The 12,656-nt window shown below is 36.6% G+C and overlaps 1 protein-coding gene across 1 annotated transcript in view; it reads right to left on the bottom strand.

Moving 5' to 3' along the window:
* Positions 1-3,052: 3,052 nt before the first annotated feature.
* The window catches only part of SYCP2 (synaptonemal complex protein 2), a 60,192-nt gene continuing 50,588 nt past the window's right edge, over positions 3,053-12,656 (bottom strand). The window contains exons 34-43 of the mRNA XM_077832460.1: positions 12,065-12,155; positions 10,948-11,100; positions 9,591-9,671; positions 8,248-8,375; positions 6,538-6,632; positions 6,355-6,454; positions 5,260-5,318; positions 4,821-4,899; positions 3,500-3,556; positions 3,053-3,124 (exon numbers count right to left, since the gene is read on the bottom strand). Of these exons, the coding sequence (XP_077688586.1) occupies positions 3,053-3,124; positions 3,500-3,556; positions 4,821-4,899; positions 5,260-5,318; positions 6,355-6,454; positions 6,538-6,632; positions 8,248-8,375; positions 9,591-9,671; positions 10,948-11,100; positions 12,065-12,155 (915 nt within the window). The remainder of the gene's footprint in view (positions 3,125-3,499; positions 3,557-4,820; positions 4,900-5,259; positions 5,319-6,354; positions 6,455-6,537; positions 6,633-8,247; positions 8,376-9,590; positions 9,672-10,947; positions 11,101-12,064; positions 12,156-12,656) is intronic.

The raw sequence follows: 12,656 nt of genomic DNA, 5'->3' as shown, positions 1-12,656 counted from the left end.
GGGGGGTAGGAAAAAACAAGGGGAAATAGGCTTGAATAGAGACTGGGAATGGCTACGTCATTATGCAAGGTAACCTAAGTTAATTGTATCCAATTTGCAAATGAATTCCAATTCAACAGTTTCTCGCTGGAGTCTGGATTTTAAGTTTTTTTGTTGTAATATAGCAACTTTCATGTCTGTAATCGCGTAACCAGAGAGATTGAAGTGTTCTCCGACTGGTTTATGAATGTTATAATTCTTGACATCTGATTTGTGTCCATTTACTCTTTTACGTAGAGACTGTCCAGTTTGACCAATGTACATGGCAGAGGGGCATGATGGCACATATCACATTGGTGGATGTGCAGGTGAACAAGCCTCTGATAGTGTGGCTGATATTATTAGGCCCTGTGATGGTGTCCCCTGAATAGATATGTAGGCACAGTTGGCAACGGGCTTTGTTGCAAGGATACGTTCCTGGGTTAGTGGTTCTGTTGTGTGGTATGTGGTTGCTGGTAAGTATTTGCTTCAGGTTGGGGGGCTGTCTGTAGGCAAGGACTGGCCTGTCTCCCAAGATTTGAGAGAGTGTTGGGTCATCCTTCTGGATAGGTTGTAGATCCTTAATAATGCGTTGGAGGGGTTTTAGTTGGGGGCTGAAGGTGAGGGCTAATGGTGTTCTGTTATTTTCTTTGTTAGGCCTGTCCTGTAGTAGGTGACTTCTGGGAACTCTTCTGGCTCTATCAATCTGTTTCTTCACTTCCGCAGGTGGGTATTGTAGTTGTAAGAATGCTTGATAGAGATCTTGTAGGTGTTTGTCTCTGTCTGAGGGGTTGGAGCAAATGCGGTTGTATCACAGAGCTTGGCTGTAGACGATGGATCGTGTGGTGTGGTCAGGGTGAACGCTGGATTACAGATTTTTCCATTCCCTTAATTTAAAGGCACATTTCTCCTTTAGTAATTGTTATTTAATGTATCTCAAACCAGAAAGATACAATAACAGTACTTTCTAGAAAGATAGTAGAAGTTTCCCTCTACTTCAAGGAACTCTATCAAGGATGTTAAGCCTTAAAATTGCAGGAAGTTTTCCATATTGTAAGCCTTGTCTTAGAGAGCAGTTTTACTTTGAAAAGAGAGACTATAAAATAGCATCATGAGATTCCATGTTTGTTGTCATGAGTAATGGTGGGGACGTTGAGGATCTAGAAGTGGGTAGGGGGGTTGGAGACCCTGGAGAGTTATGTCAAAGAAGAGAAAATGGAATTTGATAAACATTAAGGAAGACACAGAGGATGGTGAGACTCAGCAGGGAACATCTATTGTTAAGTGGCAAAATTGGTTTTGAAAAAAAATGACAACGTCCTGTGCAGAAGAGTCCGCAGGGTTTGGATGCGTAAGAATCCTATCAATGCAAAGCAAAACCAAGACAACTCCTAAAAATGAGGAAATCAATGTATTCAGACTTTCACCAATAATGCTGCTTAATAAAAATAAATTATAATAATAATAGCAGCATAACACAATAATATGGGGCAGGAATGGGGGCATTGGAAATGAGGGAAAGGAAATGTTGTGGTTAAAAGATTGGAAAAAGTGGTATGAGAAGCAAATGTAAGAGACAAGTGGAGCTGAAAGTAAAGGTCATGGTGTCACCAGGGAACAAATCTAGGGAGGAAGAGAGGTATCTGAGGGCAACAGAAAAAAAAAATCAGAGGCTGACAGGGTAATGAAATAAGTGACAGTGAAGAGAACGTGTGATGCTGCAGACAGCAAATGGAGATCAGTGTGTTAATTTTGAGACAGAATATGATGAAAATAGTTTGGAAAATACCAGATTTACAGAATAACTAAAATGGTGAAAGGGAAAGTTAGCTCTAAATTGGACAACATATTAACAATCTTCAGAGAGAGGTTTGGGCCCTCTAAGGTATGTAGAATTTATGAATTATTTTCCATATCCATCACTTCTTTTTGGCAACCTGGTGATATGCTTAACTTCAGTTTCCTTCAAGAGCTACTGACGAAATGGGAAATACTATAGTTACAAATCCATTATTCTCAAAAAGTTTACAATCTAAACTGAGTATGACAAGAGAAAATCCTGGGAGTGATCACAGAGGCAAGGATGTTGGTAGAAGGAACTCAAAGAGCCCTATAAATGTTATAGGTTTACTTAAGTAATATGCCTGTTAGTTACTGTTTTTTGTTAAATTTAAAAGGAAAGCATTGTTTGAAAGATTGTGGAAAAAAGACAGGGTGGCTATGAGCATCTGAAGGAGAAGAGAGGTTGCATGGCATATAAATTCAGGGAGAATATTGTAGACATTGAATAGCAGCATGGGGGAAAAGTCAATTATAATCCATCATGATACACAGAAATCTCATTTTGGTTATGGACATGCATAACTATTACAGGATGTATTTCTATATAAAGGGCAGGCCATCCTGGATGATCTGTTTTAGAGAGCTTTACCAACCATAGATTTACAAAGACTCCGAGTTCAAAATGGCCTAAAATATGCACCAGTTTGCTTAGGCCTTGTGATAATGCCGCAAATTTGTAAATATGAAAAAAGACTCAAAGTATATTTTTTCTGAAATGTTTAATACACATTTTCAATATGGTTAAAACGTATATATATTTTTACAAAACATTTTTAGTCAATGACTAATTCCAACTGAAAGCTAATACCATAAGTAAATAGGATACAACTTTCAAAAATGCCATTTGATCTCCTTTTCATGTGCTAAAGAATGTATGGTCAAATTCTGTGTCTGGTTGTGTACAACACAGCTCCCATTAATTGCAATAGAAGTCCTATGTACACAAAAAAATCCAAAACATGACGCTTACTTCAGTTTTAATTAAAAATTACTCCTTTTTTCTATGTCAATTAAATAAACCTTTTAAAATGACCCCTTGTTAATAAATATTCCTAATTTATTATGTGAAGATCCTTTTAAAATAGCACTTCTTTAAAAAGCTGTCAGTAAATATGCAATTGTCAAAACTTCCCATTAGTGAAAAGTAATCTAAATATAAACAAAAGTTTTCAAAATATATGAATTTACAATATTAGAATTTTCTCCCTTCTGACAGAAAGAGTGTCTGCAATCCTCTGCGAACATTAAACAGCTCCTCTTCATGCTATGGTAGAACAGTATCACATTTATTATACACTTTAAAACAAACTTTTTAAAACTATCACAGAATTCAGGCAGATATTGCAACATTAGAATGGTCTTTTTCCTTCTCGTGCTAATATTAACTCTATTAAAACACAAATGAGGCACTACATAAGCATAAAACTAAAAGAGTATATACATATATATCACTTTTTATGTATTAAAAATTAAGCATTGTTTTAATGATATTATTTATTATAATTTCCTTTTTGCTTCAAATGACAGTATACTAGAAATTGCATCTTGAAAGGAACTTTTTAAAAAGTGAATGTGCAGATAATTATGTTCTTTTAGGAAAACATACAAAAACAAATTGAGACAAAATAACTTTATTTACCATTTCTTTAAGAAGCTTCTCTTGAAGCCCTTTCATGTCTTCTTTCATTAGATGCATCTATAAAAATTGACAACATAGGTCATATACATACGTTTTCTTTTCACAATTGACAATACATTTTAATGAAGACAATTACGTCCTCAAATTAAATGTAAAATCAGATTGTACTAATGCTCAGTCTTCCCATAGTTCAAAATAAGGCTGTCCAGGAAACTGGTGGGAAATATCTCTACTGCACTCAGACAGTTTTTCCCCTCAGATTGGCTGAGACAGGGGTTTAGGAATTGATCCTGCAAGTAGCAGGCGTTTATGCAACAAAGTACTTAAGCAACTACTTAATTTTAAATACGTAAGTAGTTCCACTTACTTCAATGGGATTACATACATGAGTAAAGATAAGCACATGCTTAAGTGTTTTCAAGATCAGGGCCCTAGATATGACAGAATTGGTTGAGACTCAATCTACATATAGCAAAGATGTTGGATAAAGGGAAACATCTAGAGATCCTCCTTGATTGAGGAAGCATAGCGGCCCTTTGTCAAAGGAGTTAACAACTTAAAGGTAACTCTGGATCTTTCATTATTTCGGAGACCTTGTGTGACCTTTGTAGCCACAAGTGACATTTTTTCATGTTTGTGAGTACCCATTTCTCTCCGATATGGACATTGTCATTTATGATTTTCATATTAGATTATTGTAATGGTCTCTATACAGACTTCAAGATTAGCCCCACTCAGGAGATACACCTAGTGCACAATGCAGTGTCCTGTTCACTGAGCAGTGCTGCTTACAAGGAACATATTACACCAGTACTCCAAAGACTGCAACTATTTCCTGCTCACTCACTCCCTGGTGAAATTCAAGATATTAATAATATTCCCCAAAGAACTACAAGTTTGGGTGCCTGAAAGGTAGCACTTAAGCTAGAGGTGCTTGATGTTTTCTTAATTGCGAGGCAGGAAAAAACTTGAGGAAGAGAGAAAAATTGAGAGGACAGTTGCCATACTGCTTGTTTCTAATTGGCTCTTTCCTGCATAACTGAAACACTGGTGAGTAAAGCTGCAGAATATAATATAAACTATGCTGCATGGCCATGAAATTTCTGCCATGATTATCAAATTAGGTGTTCATCTCTTCTAAAAGGGTAATATTAAGTCCTTAACGTTGCACAAGTTATGGTCAAATTAAGGAAAAACGTTATTAAAAAGTATCTAGAGGATATTAGTATAATGCTGGCGGTAAAGACTTGGCCTATAAAGAAGTAATCAGGTGACATAATGTAAGAAATAAAAACAAAACTAAAGAGAACAAATGTCATACCTCAGAAGTAAAAATATTTTCCTCATAGTTAACACTGTGGGAGATGTGCTTTTCAAATGAAGTTTTAAGAATCTGAATCCTAACAACAAAAATGCAAATTAATGATCTTTGCCATATATGAAAATACAACAAAGATCTTGAATAGGGCAATTCAATTTTTAGTCTAACATACTATTGAAAAACATTGATGACCATTATTATCCGTATTAATGTAATATTCCACTAGACTCTGGCAGAAATTTATGTGGATAACAACATTATTTATTAATGTTTTCATATACAGCGCTTTTCATCCATAGATTTCAATATGTTTTACATACAGATGATGAAATGAAGGTGTAGAGCATTAAGTTACTTGGCTCAAAGTCATATACTGAGTCAACTGCAGAGTCATGAATGGAATCCAGGTCTCATAACAACATTAACAAACCCCACTAACCTCCGCTGTTCATTTTTCTTGCATGCACTAAACGTAAGTGCATGTTTTTTCCAAAAGTTCTAAAAAGAAATAAAATAATTAACTGAACCAGTAAGAAGTTAATCCACGGAATGTAGGACTTTTTAAAAAAAATAGGTTTCAGAGTAGCAGCCATGTTAGTCTGTATCCGCAAAAAGAAAAGGAGCACTTGCGGCCCCTTAGAGGCTAACAAATTTATCCGATGAAATGGGCTGTAGCTCACGAAAGCTAATGCTCAAATAAATTTGTTAGTCTCTAAGGTGCCACAAGTACTCCGTTTCTTTTTTTTTAAAAGATAGGTTTCTCCTGTTCCCAAATAACCTATGACAGACTAAGAACAGAATGATTAGGCATTCTACAAGAGCCCATCATATCCTCAGGTGTTTTAAAAAATTAAAGGCTCAGTGGGGCAGGATCAAACTGTAAAGCACTCACCTTTAACTCAACCAGCAATTTCAGCCCATATTTCCCAGAATCTATCGTGAATGGCTGTTTCCCCTACTGGCAAACAGAAAGCCCAAGACACTTTGATCAGACAATCCAAACAGGGTTCAATGTGGTTAAAATTAGACTAAATTTGTTCCAATGCGTGATTTACGTTTTATTTTAAGCTCTTTCCAGAGTAAAAACCTAGTGTACTAATTCACTGTCTTCACCTTAATATTAATATTCTTATTGTTAATTTTACATTAAAGCCAGCAGCAGACTCACCAAAGTCCAAGGTGAGCCATTTGGATACTAAATAAGAAGTTTACCTCTGAGTTAACTAAGGCCTATGGAGGCTAGGAGTTTTATTTAGAATACACAATAAATCAATTTCAAAGGCTGGATTTGTTTGCCTGAAACATCCTAACCACTTAGTAGTTTCTCTGAAAATAAAAATAAAGCCAAATGCCAGGAAGATGGTAAATTTTTGACTTTATGCAAAATGTGTAGCTCTTTTTTATAGCAAGTTACAAAACACATCTTCTCAGAGCCAGTAGTAATGGTCCACAGATAAATGCCATACTAAAAAAAGAGAAAAATCCAATATTTTTAGAAAACAGATTTTTTCCATTAAATAATTTAAATACAAACCAATAATTCTTTCTCCATATTTTTCAAAGATTGGGAATCTTTTTCAAAACTCTCAAGCTCCTCTACGATGGTGAAATGAAATTTGTCCAGTTGCTTTATCCTACCAAAACAGAAATAAACTAAAAATAAAAAAGCATTTATGTCATTCAAATTAAGTTTTTGAATAAGTATTCTGCTACAGACCTGCATTCATGCAACTGACAATTCATTGTTGTCAAATGCTGCTGAGCTGTTTTCAAGGATTGCTTGGTAAAGTGGTCCATTCTTCTTGAGCGGCTCTAGAAAGATAATTGTTTAATTGACTGAGGAAAGAATGATAAAATACTGTATTATAAAACGTAACCACAGTAGTTACTTATAAAAGATCAGTGGACAAAAGTGGACAAAAGTCAACATTAACCCTCAGATCAGGGACATTCCTTTTGCTTTCCCTTGAAAATCCACCAAAATGTAGTTGAATTATAAGTCTCTGAAAAATCACTGTTTGCATATACTTACTAGAAGTTAGTTAGAGATGGATAGCAAAATTCTACAAGCGTCCTGTCTTCACTGAGCATGCTCCACCTCCAGAGAGCTCACTGAGCATGCTGTAGCCTAGACTGAACAGGTCTTTTTTTCTGTTTGTTCATGTCAGGGGCTGCTGCATACCAGACTTGAGAGCAGGAAGACTACCTCTCCTGTGCTCTCAGCGTTCCCTGCAGTGCCCAAGTGAGTGAAAAAGGAGGAAGTAGCAGAACTTGAATGCAGAGAAGGCGCTACAGGACAGGAGAAGGTTGGAATTGGAGAAGGAGGAAGAAAGACAGGCTGGGAAGGGACAAGAGCAGAGAGGGACAGACACATGGGACACAAGCTGTAGGAAGACATACTAGGGGACACAGGGACAAAAGGGTCTAACCACTGGAACATACCCCCTCTAGAACCCAGAATGGAAGTCAGGATTCAGTCTTAACATTCCTCTGTTGTCAGCAAACACTGTGAAACTCACTGGCAAAGTGTCTCTCATTTCCCTCAAGTAACTACCAACTACTCCATAACTCACAGAGGTCTTTGCTGTGGATTTAATGGTTCCAAATCTGTTGATGGACCCATATGTAGGTAAACACAGTTCTGCATAATGGAATTTGTTTTATCATTTTGTGTTTTTGAAAAACTAGCAAATTATATAGAAAAAAATCACTATGTAACTTGAACATCGTTTTATCGAAGTCAAGTCATGCCAGAATTGAGATTTCCTGACCAACCCTAATTTATCTCTCCTATGCGTATATATTATGATTATAGTCTTTATTACATGATCACATACAATTTTTTCCACAGGACCCATGCTTCATTCAATGCACAGGATGAACAGAACTCAGGCAGTGAAACAAGGTTGTTGTCTATATGGACAACTATCCATCAATCTCCCTTCAGCATATTGGGGATAATAACATTACCTCAGCCAGGTGTGTTGTGAAGATAAATGCATAAATGTTTCTGAGGCACTCAGATGCAACAGTGATAAGTGCCCCCCCCCAAAAAAAAAGAAAAAGAAAAAAACAGATCCTGAGGAAATTAATAATTCTGTATGCTGGGCAGGGTTTGACTGGTATGTAGTAAATGTAACATGGGGCCACCACTGAAGGATAAAAAGAAATACTGAAGAATTGCCTCAATCCTTGAGCAGAATTCGACCTGTGCACTGAATGAGGCAGAGGTCCTGAGGTATGATCATGTAATTAAAAGAATGCATCATAATGCATATGCAAAAAGGGTACCATATAAAGGTTGCGCAGACAACCTTTATTCTGGAATTAGTTACTAACTTCTCAGTCTTTGACATGGCAACCTTATATGAGAATGAATGAATGAAAGAAACACAGTATTTTTTCTACACACACATATATAGCTTACCTGAATTTTCCTAGTAAATTCCTTATGGAGCTTCTGACCTATCCCTACACTTGAACAACCAGGGTCCCAGACCTCTCCATCCAAAACAGACAACTCATTTACAGACATAGTAGATATGCTCTCGGACACTGAAAATTTGTAAAAGATCATATGTAACATTAGAGAATTAGGAACACACTAATGTATCATCTGTACAGTATAAGTTATTTCAGTTCTGAGGCCTGGGTTTATAAATCCCAAGACTAGGGCTCATGTCAACTTCAATTGCATCCAGTTTAATTTCAGAAATTAAACTTTTCACCTTCTTCTATACTATTCTTATACTATTACTATACATTGATTTTCAAATGTGCAGAGATTTCCCAGCAATATAGACTGAATAGGCTGAACGGGAACAATATGGGGCTGACTGTGCCACCCTGACTCAAGTTAGTGGGGACTTACTCAGGGGAGTAGTTTCAGTGACTTAGTGGGACTATTCCCCCTAAGAAAGTGCTCCGCAGGCTGAGTAAGAGTCATACAATCTGACCCCTTGCATATAATTTTGGTATAAAAACAGGGTAAGTCCGTTGAGGAAAGCGTAATGTAATCCTTATTGGGTTAGTGTAATGTAATATGTATACTAACCCCTTTCCGGCTTTAACAGATTTCATTTGTATATGGTTGATTTGTTTCTTTCTAATTTTTTTTAAATATGTCAAATGTTTTGCATGAGACATTATTTATCAGGGATTTGAAATCTATAATTGTTAAATATAGTATACTATTTAGAAATTCGGTAAAAAGCCTATTATCCACCCAGTCACTAAAACATCTCCAGAGATTTATCAAGTACACATGTATTACACACATACTCTCTCTCCCTTATCTCTTCAGTTTACAGGGGCAACACCACTCTAAATACATAAATGACATTATATCAGAACTTTAAAAAGTTGAGCATGAAAAAAGCAGGCCAATATTAGACCTTTTGAAAATCTGCCCCAAAACATTGCACACACAAATTTGGCATGTCATTGCATACTTAATGTTTGAAAATTAGGACTCAAATGGGTAGATCTCTCAGAAGGTAAAATGTTATGTCTAAAGGAGATATCCTGAAGTCCTTACGCAGGCTATGACCCAACCATACCTTGAATTTGCATACCATCTTTACTACTAAAGGATTTCAAAATGCTTAAAATATTTAAACATATACCAATACAAAGATAAAACAGACATTGTTATTTCCACCAAAGAGATTGCAACGACTTCTTGAATGAAATTTAGCTACTATTATACCGCACACAACAATTTAACATATAGCAATTTAGTAAAGAAAGTGATGACAGATGATTTCTTACCAGTTATTTCGTTTGTTGCAGCCCACTTCTTCCCTTTTCTGGAAAATGAATGAGTTCTTCCACACCGCGTTATGGATTTCCCTAGCAGGAAGCAAGGACACAACAAATTCTATGAGCCAGCCGAGGTTTAAAAGTGCCCTCCCCAAGTCTAAGACTTCTTTGCCTCGACTCTTATTGCAAGCATTGAATCCATGCTTCAGCTAACTCCCCTAATTTCGCGTCGTCTTCTTCAGGTCTGATGAAAGATGGTAAGGAGGAGGAAAGAAGAAAAGACAAGAAAAAGCAAGAAAGGAGAACAAGCAGAAAAAAAGGACAGAGGAGCTAGAGTGTCATCCAGCTCTAGTTCCCAGAATTCAGGACTTTCAGTTGTGTCTCTCTACAGCCCTTTGGGGTGGGAGTGAGACCTATTGGGAATGAGGTCTTCTACCAGAGTATCTTCTGTCCATGGGCTTGACCCCTAAGTATTCTCAAAGTTAACTCCTCTTCTTCTAGGAGCCCTAGGTGAAGCTCATGATCAGCCCTGCTGTCCCAGGCCACCAGTTTCACTGTTGTACTGCTGAGCATGATGCGGCCTTTTATCTTCTACTACATGTTTCTCCTTCTAGTCAGTGCTCCTCTCCCTATCCCCAGCGAGTCTCATGCCAAGGAACCGGTTGAGGGAAGTATATATCAGAGTAGGGGGCACTCGTTTCTCTGATATACCTGCAGTGACTCCGAATTATTTGCCTCCTTACTTCCTAATAGATAGAGACATAACAGTCTATGGAGAATGTATTCCTGTTTCAGTAAGAGAAAGAAGTGATCTCAGACAACACCTTATCCAACTGGTAAACTATTGCAAATTTAGGTAGGCAAAATATAAATATTCAGATTCCAATCTGGAGAGAATACTGGGATGCATCTCATGTGAAACACGCAATTAGTCTTTACTGACCATAAGTGATCAAACTTCTGTTTGTTTATTCATCTGAATGATAAGAAGTCGACTGCTGTGTTTCTTGAACATTTATTTTATTAGTTAAGGAAAGAAAATTTTCCACAACATTCTGTATCAATGTCTTAGAGAAGAGCAGGTAATTCTCTTTTCTTAAATGTCTGCAATAAAAATGGAGCTTATTAAGAGGTCCTAAAGTAGGGTGACCAGATAGCAAGTATGAAAAATCAGGACAAGGGGTAGTGGGTAGCAGGCGCCTATTTAAGAAAAAGCTCCAAATATTAGGACTGTTCATATAAAATCGGAACATCTGGTCACCCTATCCTAAGGGTTTTAATTAGAATTCCAATATTATTGTTCATAGTTAATACTTCAAGCAGTTTTCTGGTTTACATTTATTGTATGACTATAGCTCCAGCTAACCTTTATACACAGTATCATCATCTGCTTTAAATAATTTTCTAGGGAGCAGCTTTGTTTTTCTCTCTTCTTCTTCCTCCCTCGTTTCTACTTCATCAGAATCACTTTCTGCATCATTGTGGTACATTCGTTTGAGATTCACTTGTACTGTAGGCCCTTTAAAGTATGACAAACATATTTAATTTCAGAGCTATAGAGAAATCAATGAATGTTGCATTTGCAAGAGGACTTGTGCACAGCCCTGACTGTTTGGTGCATGTCAATATAAGGGGCTGCTGCCCCAATCACCTTCAGTGTCCTTAGGCCATATACCATGCAAGGACTCCAATGAAGCAGAAAAGGATGGATGATACGAATAGTGTGGGTCTGCTGACATAATATACTTACAGAACATCTGTTAAAATAAATATGCTTCCTTTTTTCACTGGGAATTGCTTCTGCAGATCCCTTACTCCTGAAAGACTCATGGGCAGAAAAACCCTCTGGAGAAAAGTTGGGTACTTAATTAAATCAAGATGAAGGGACTATTCTTTCAAAAAGCACTTAATTTGGCTCCTAAATTAAGTGTGGCAATGGGGCTCCAAGGGATGTAATAGCCTCCATGGCCCTCGCAGAATTGTGGATCCATAGCTATAACCACGCATCTCTATCGAACCACATTCTCCAAACAGGCCAATTTAGCATCTTACCTGTAAATTTGTCCTCTCACATACCCAGTCTAGCAATCCTGGGAGTGCTAAAAAGTTCCACTTACCATTATTTTCATGAAGGCAGACCTCTAGAGGCTTTTTCGAGTTAAATTCTCAGTTTATATAGGCAGGGGTGCCTAAACAGACTCCCAATTGATGCTTCTAAGCTTAAGTGAAAAACATTCACATCTAACAGTAGCTTCCTATCAATAACAACAAAGATTAACACTAACTTTAGGAACAGAATAAACTGAGTATATATGAAAAGACAAATATACTGGTAAAAAATACTAAATAAAGTTTATAGGAGTTCCATTTCCACGTGTAGGGCTTGAAGAATCAGGCCATATTTTTGTATCTTAGACATGCTTTTCATTAACTATTTATAGATATTCAAAGAAAGTGCTTTTTCATAAGAGACACTTACATACCAGATTCATGTATAATGCCACAGGGATCTTCACACCATGACTGTTCTCTGCTTCCACTAGAAGTGCACAATTGAGATGGAGGTACAGATTCCTAAAAAAAAAAAAAATATAAAAAATTATATATTAACCTCCAGAACAGTGAACCAATTTAGATAGTCTTCATCATAAATGAACATTTACATGTTTATTTAAAAACTAGAAATATAAATATCAAAATACTAAGGTACAGTTACAGCAAACAAATCAGTCTGCACATACTAGTTTTGTCAAAGTATTTTGGTTCGGTGGCAAAATTTTTAATAATTATTAATTCTTCAGGACTTCTATTAATAGCCTAAGGCTAAAAGTAGAAGAAACTACCTAATTTTATTTTGTAAGTTTTTGTATGCAGAAGTGTCAAGTCATTTTCTTCCTGAAATTTTTTTCCATTTTAAAAAAATTCAAGGCAAAAGCAAAGATATGTTTTGTGTTCTTTGTTAAAATACAAATCATCAGCGCTATTGCTGGGATGAGAGATTATTTCCTTACAGTCATAACACAGGCAAAGTCTGAATTAAGATAGTTTCTAACAATGACATCCAAGACAACACTG

This window comes from Eretmochelys imbricata, chromosome 13 (assembly GCF_965152235.1).
Source record: "Eretmochelys imbricata isolate rEreImb1 chromosome 13, rEreImb1.hap1, whole genome shotgun sequence".
NCBI lineage: Eukaryota > Metazoa > Chordata > Testudines > Cheloniidae > Eretmochelys > Eretmochelys imbricata.
Note: the sequence above shows the minus strand (reverse complement) of the source record. Positions and strands in the feature narration are given on the sequence as shown.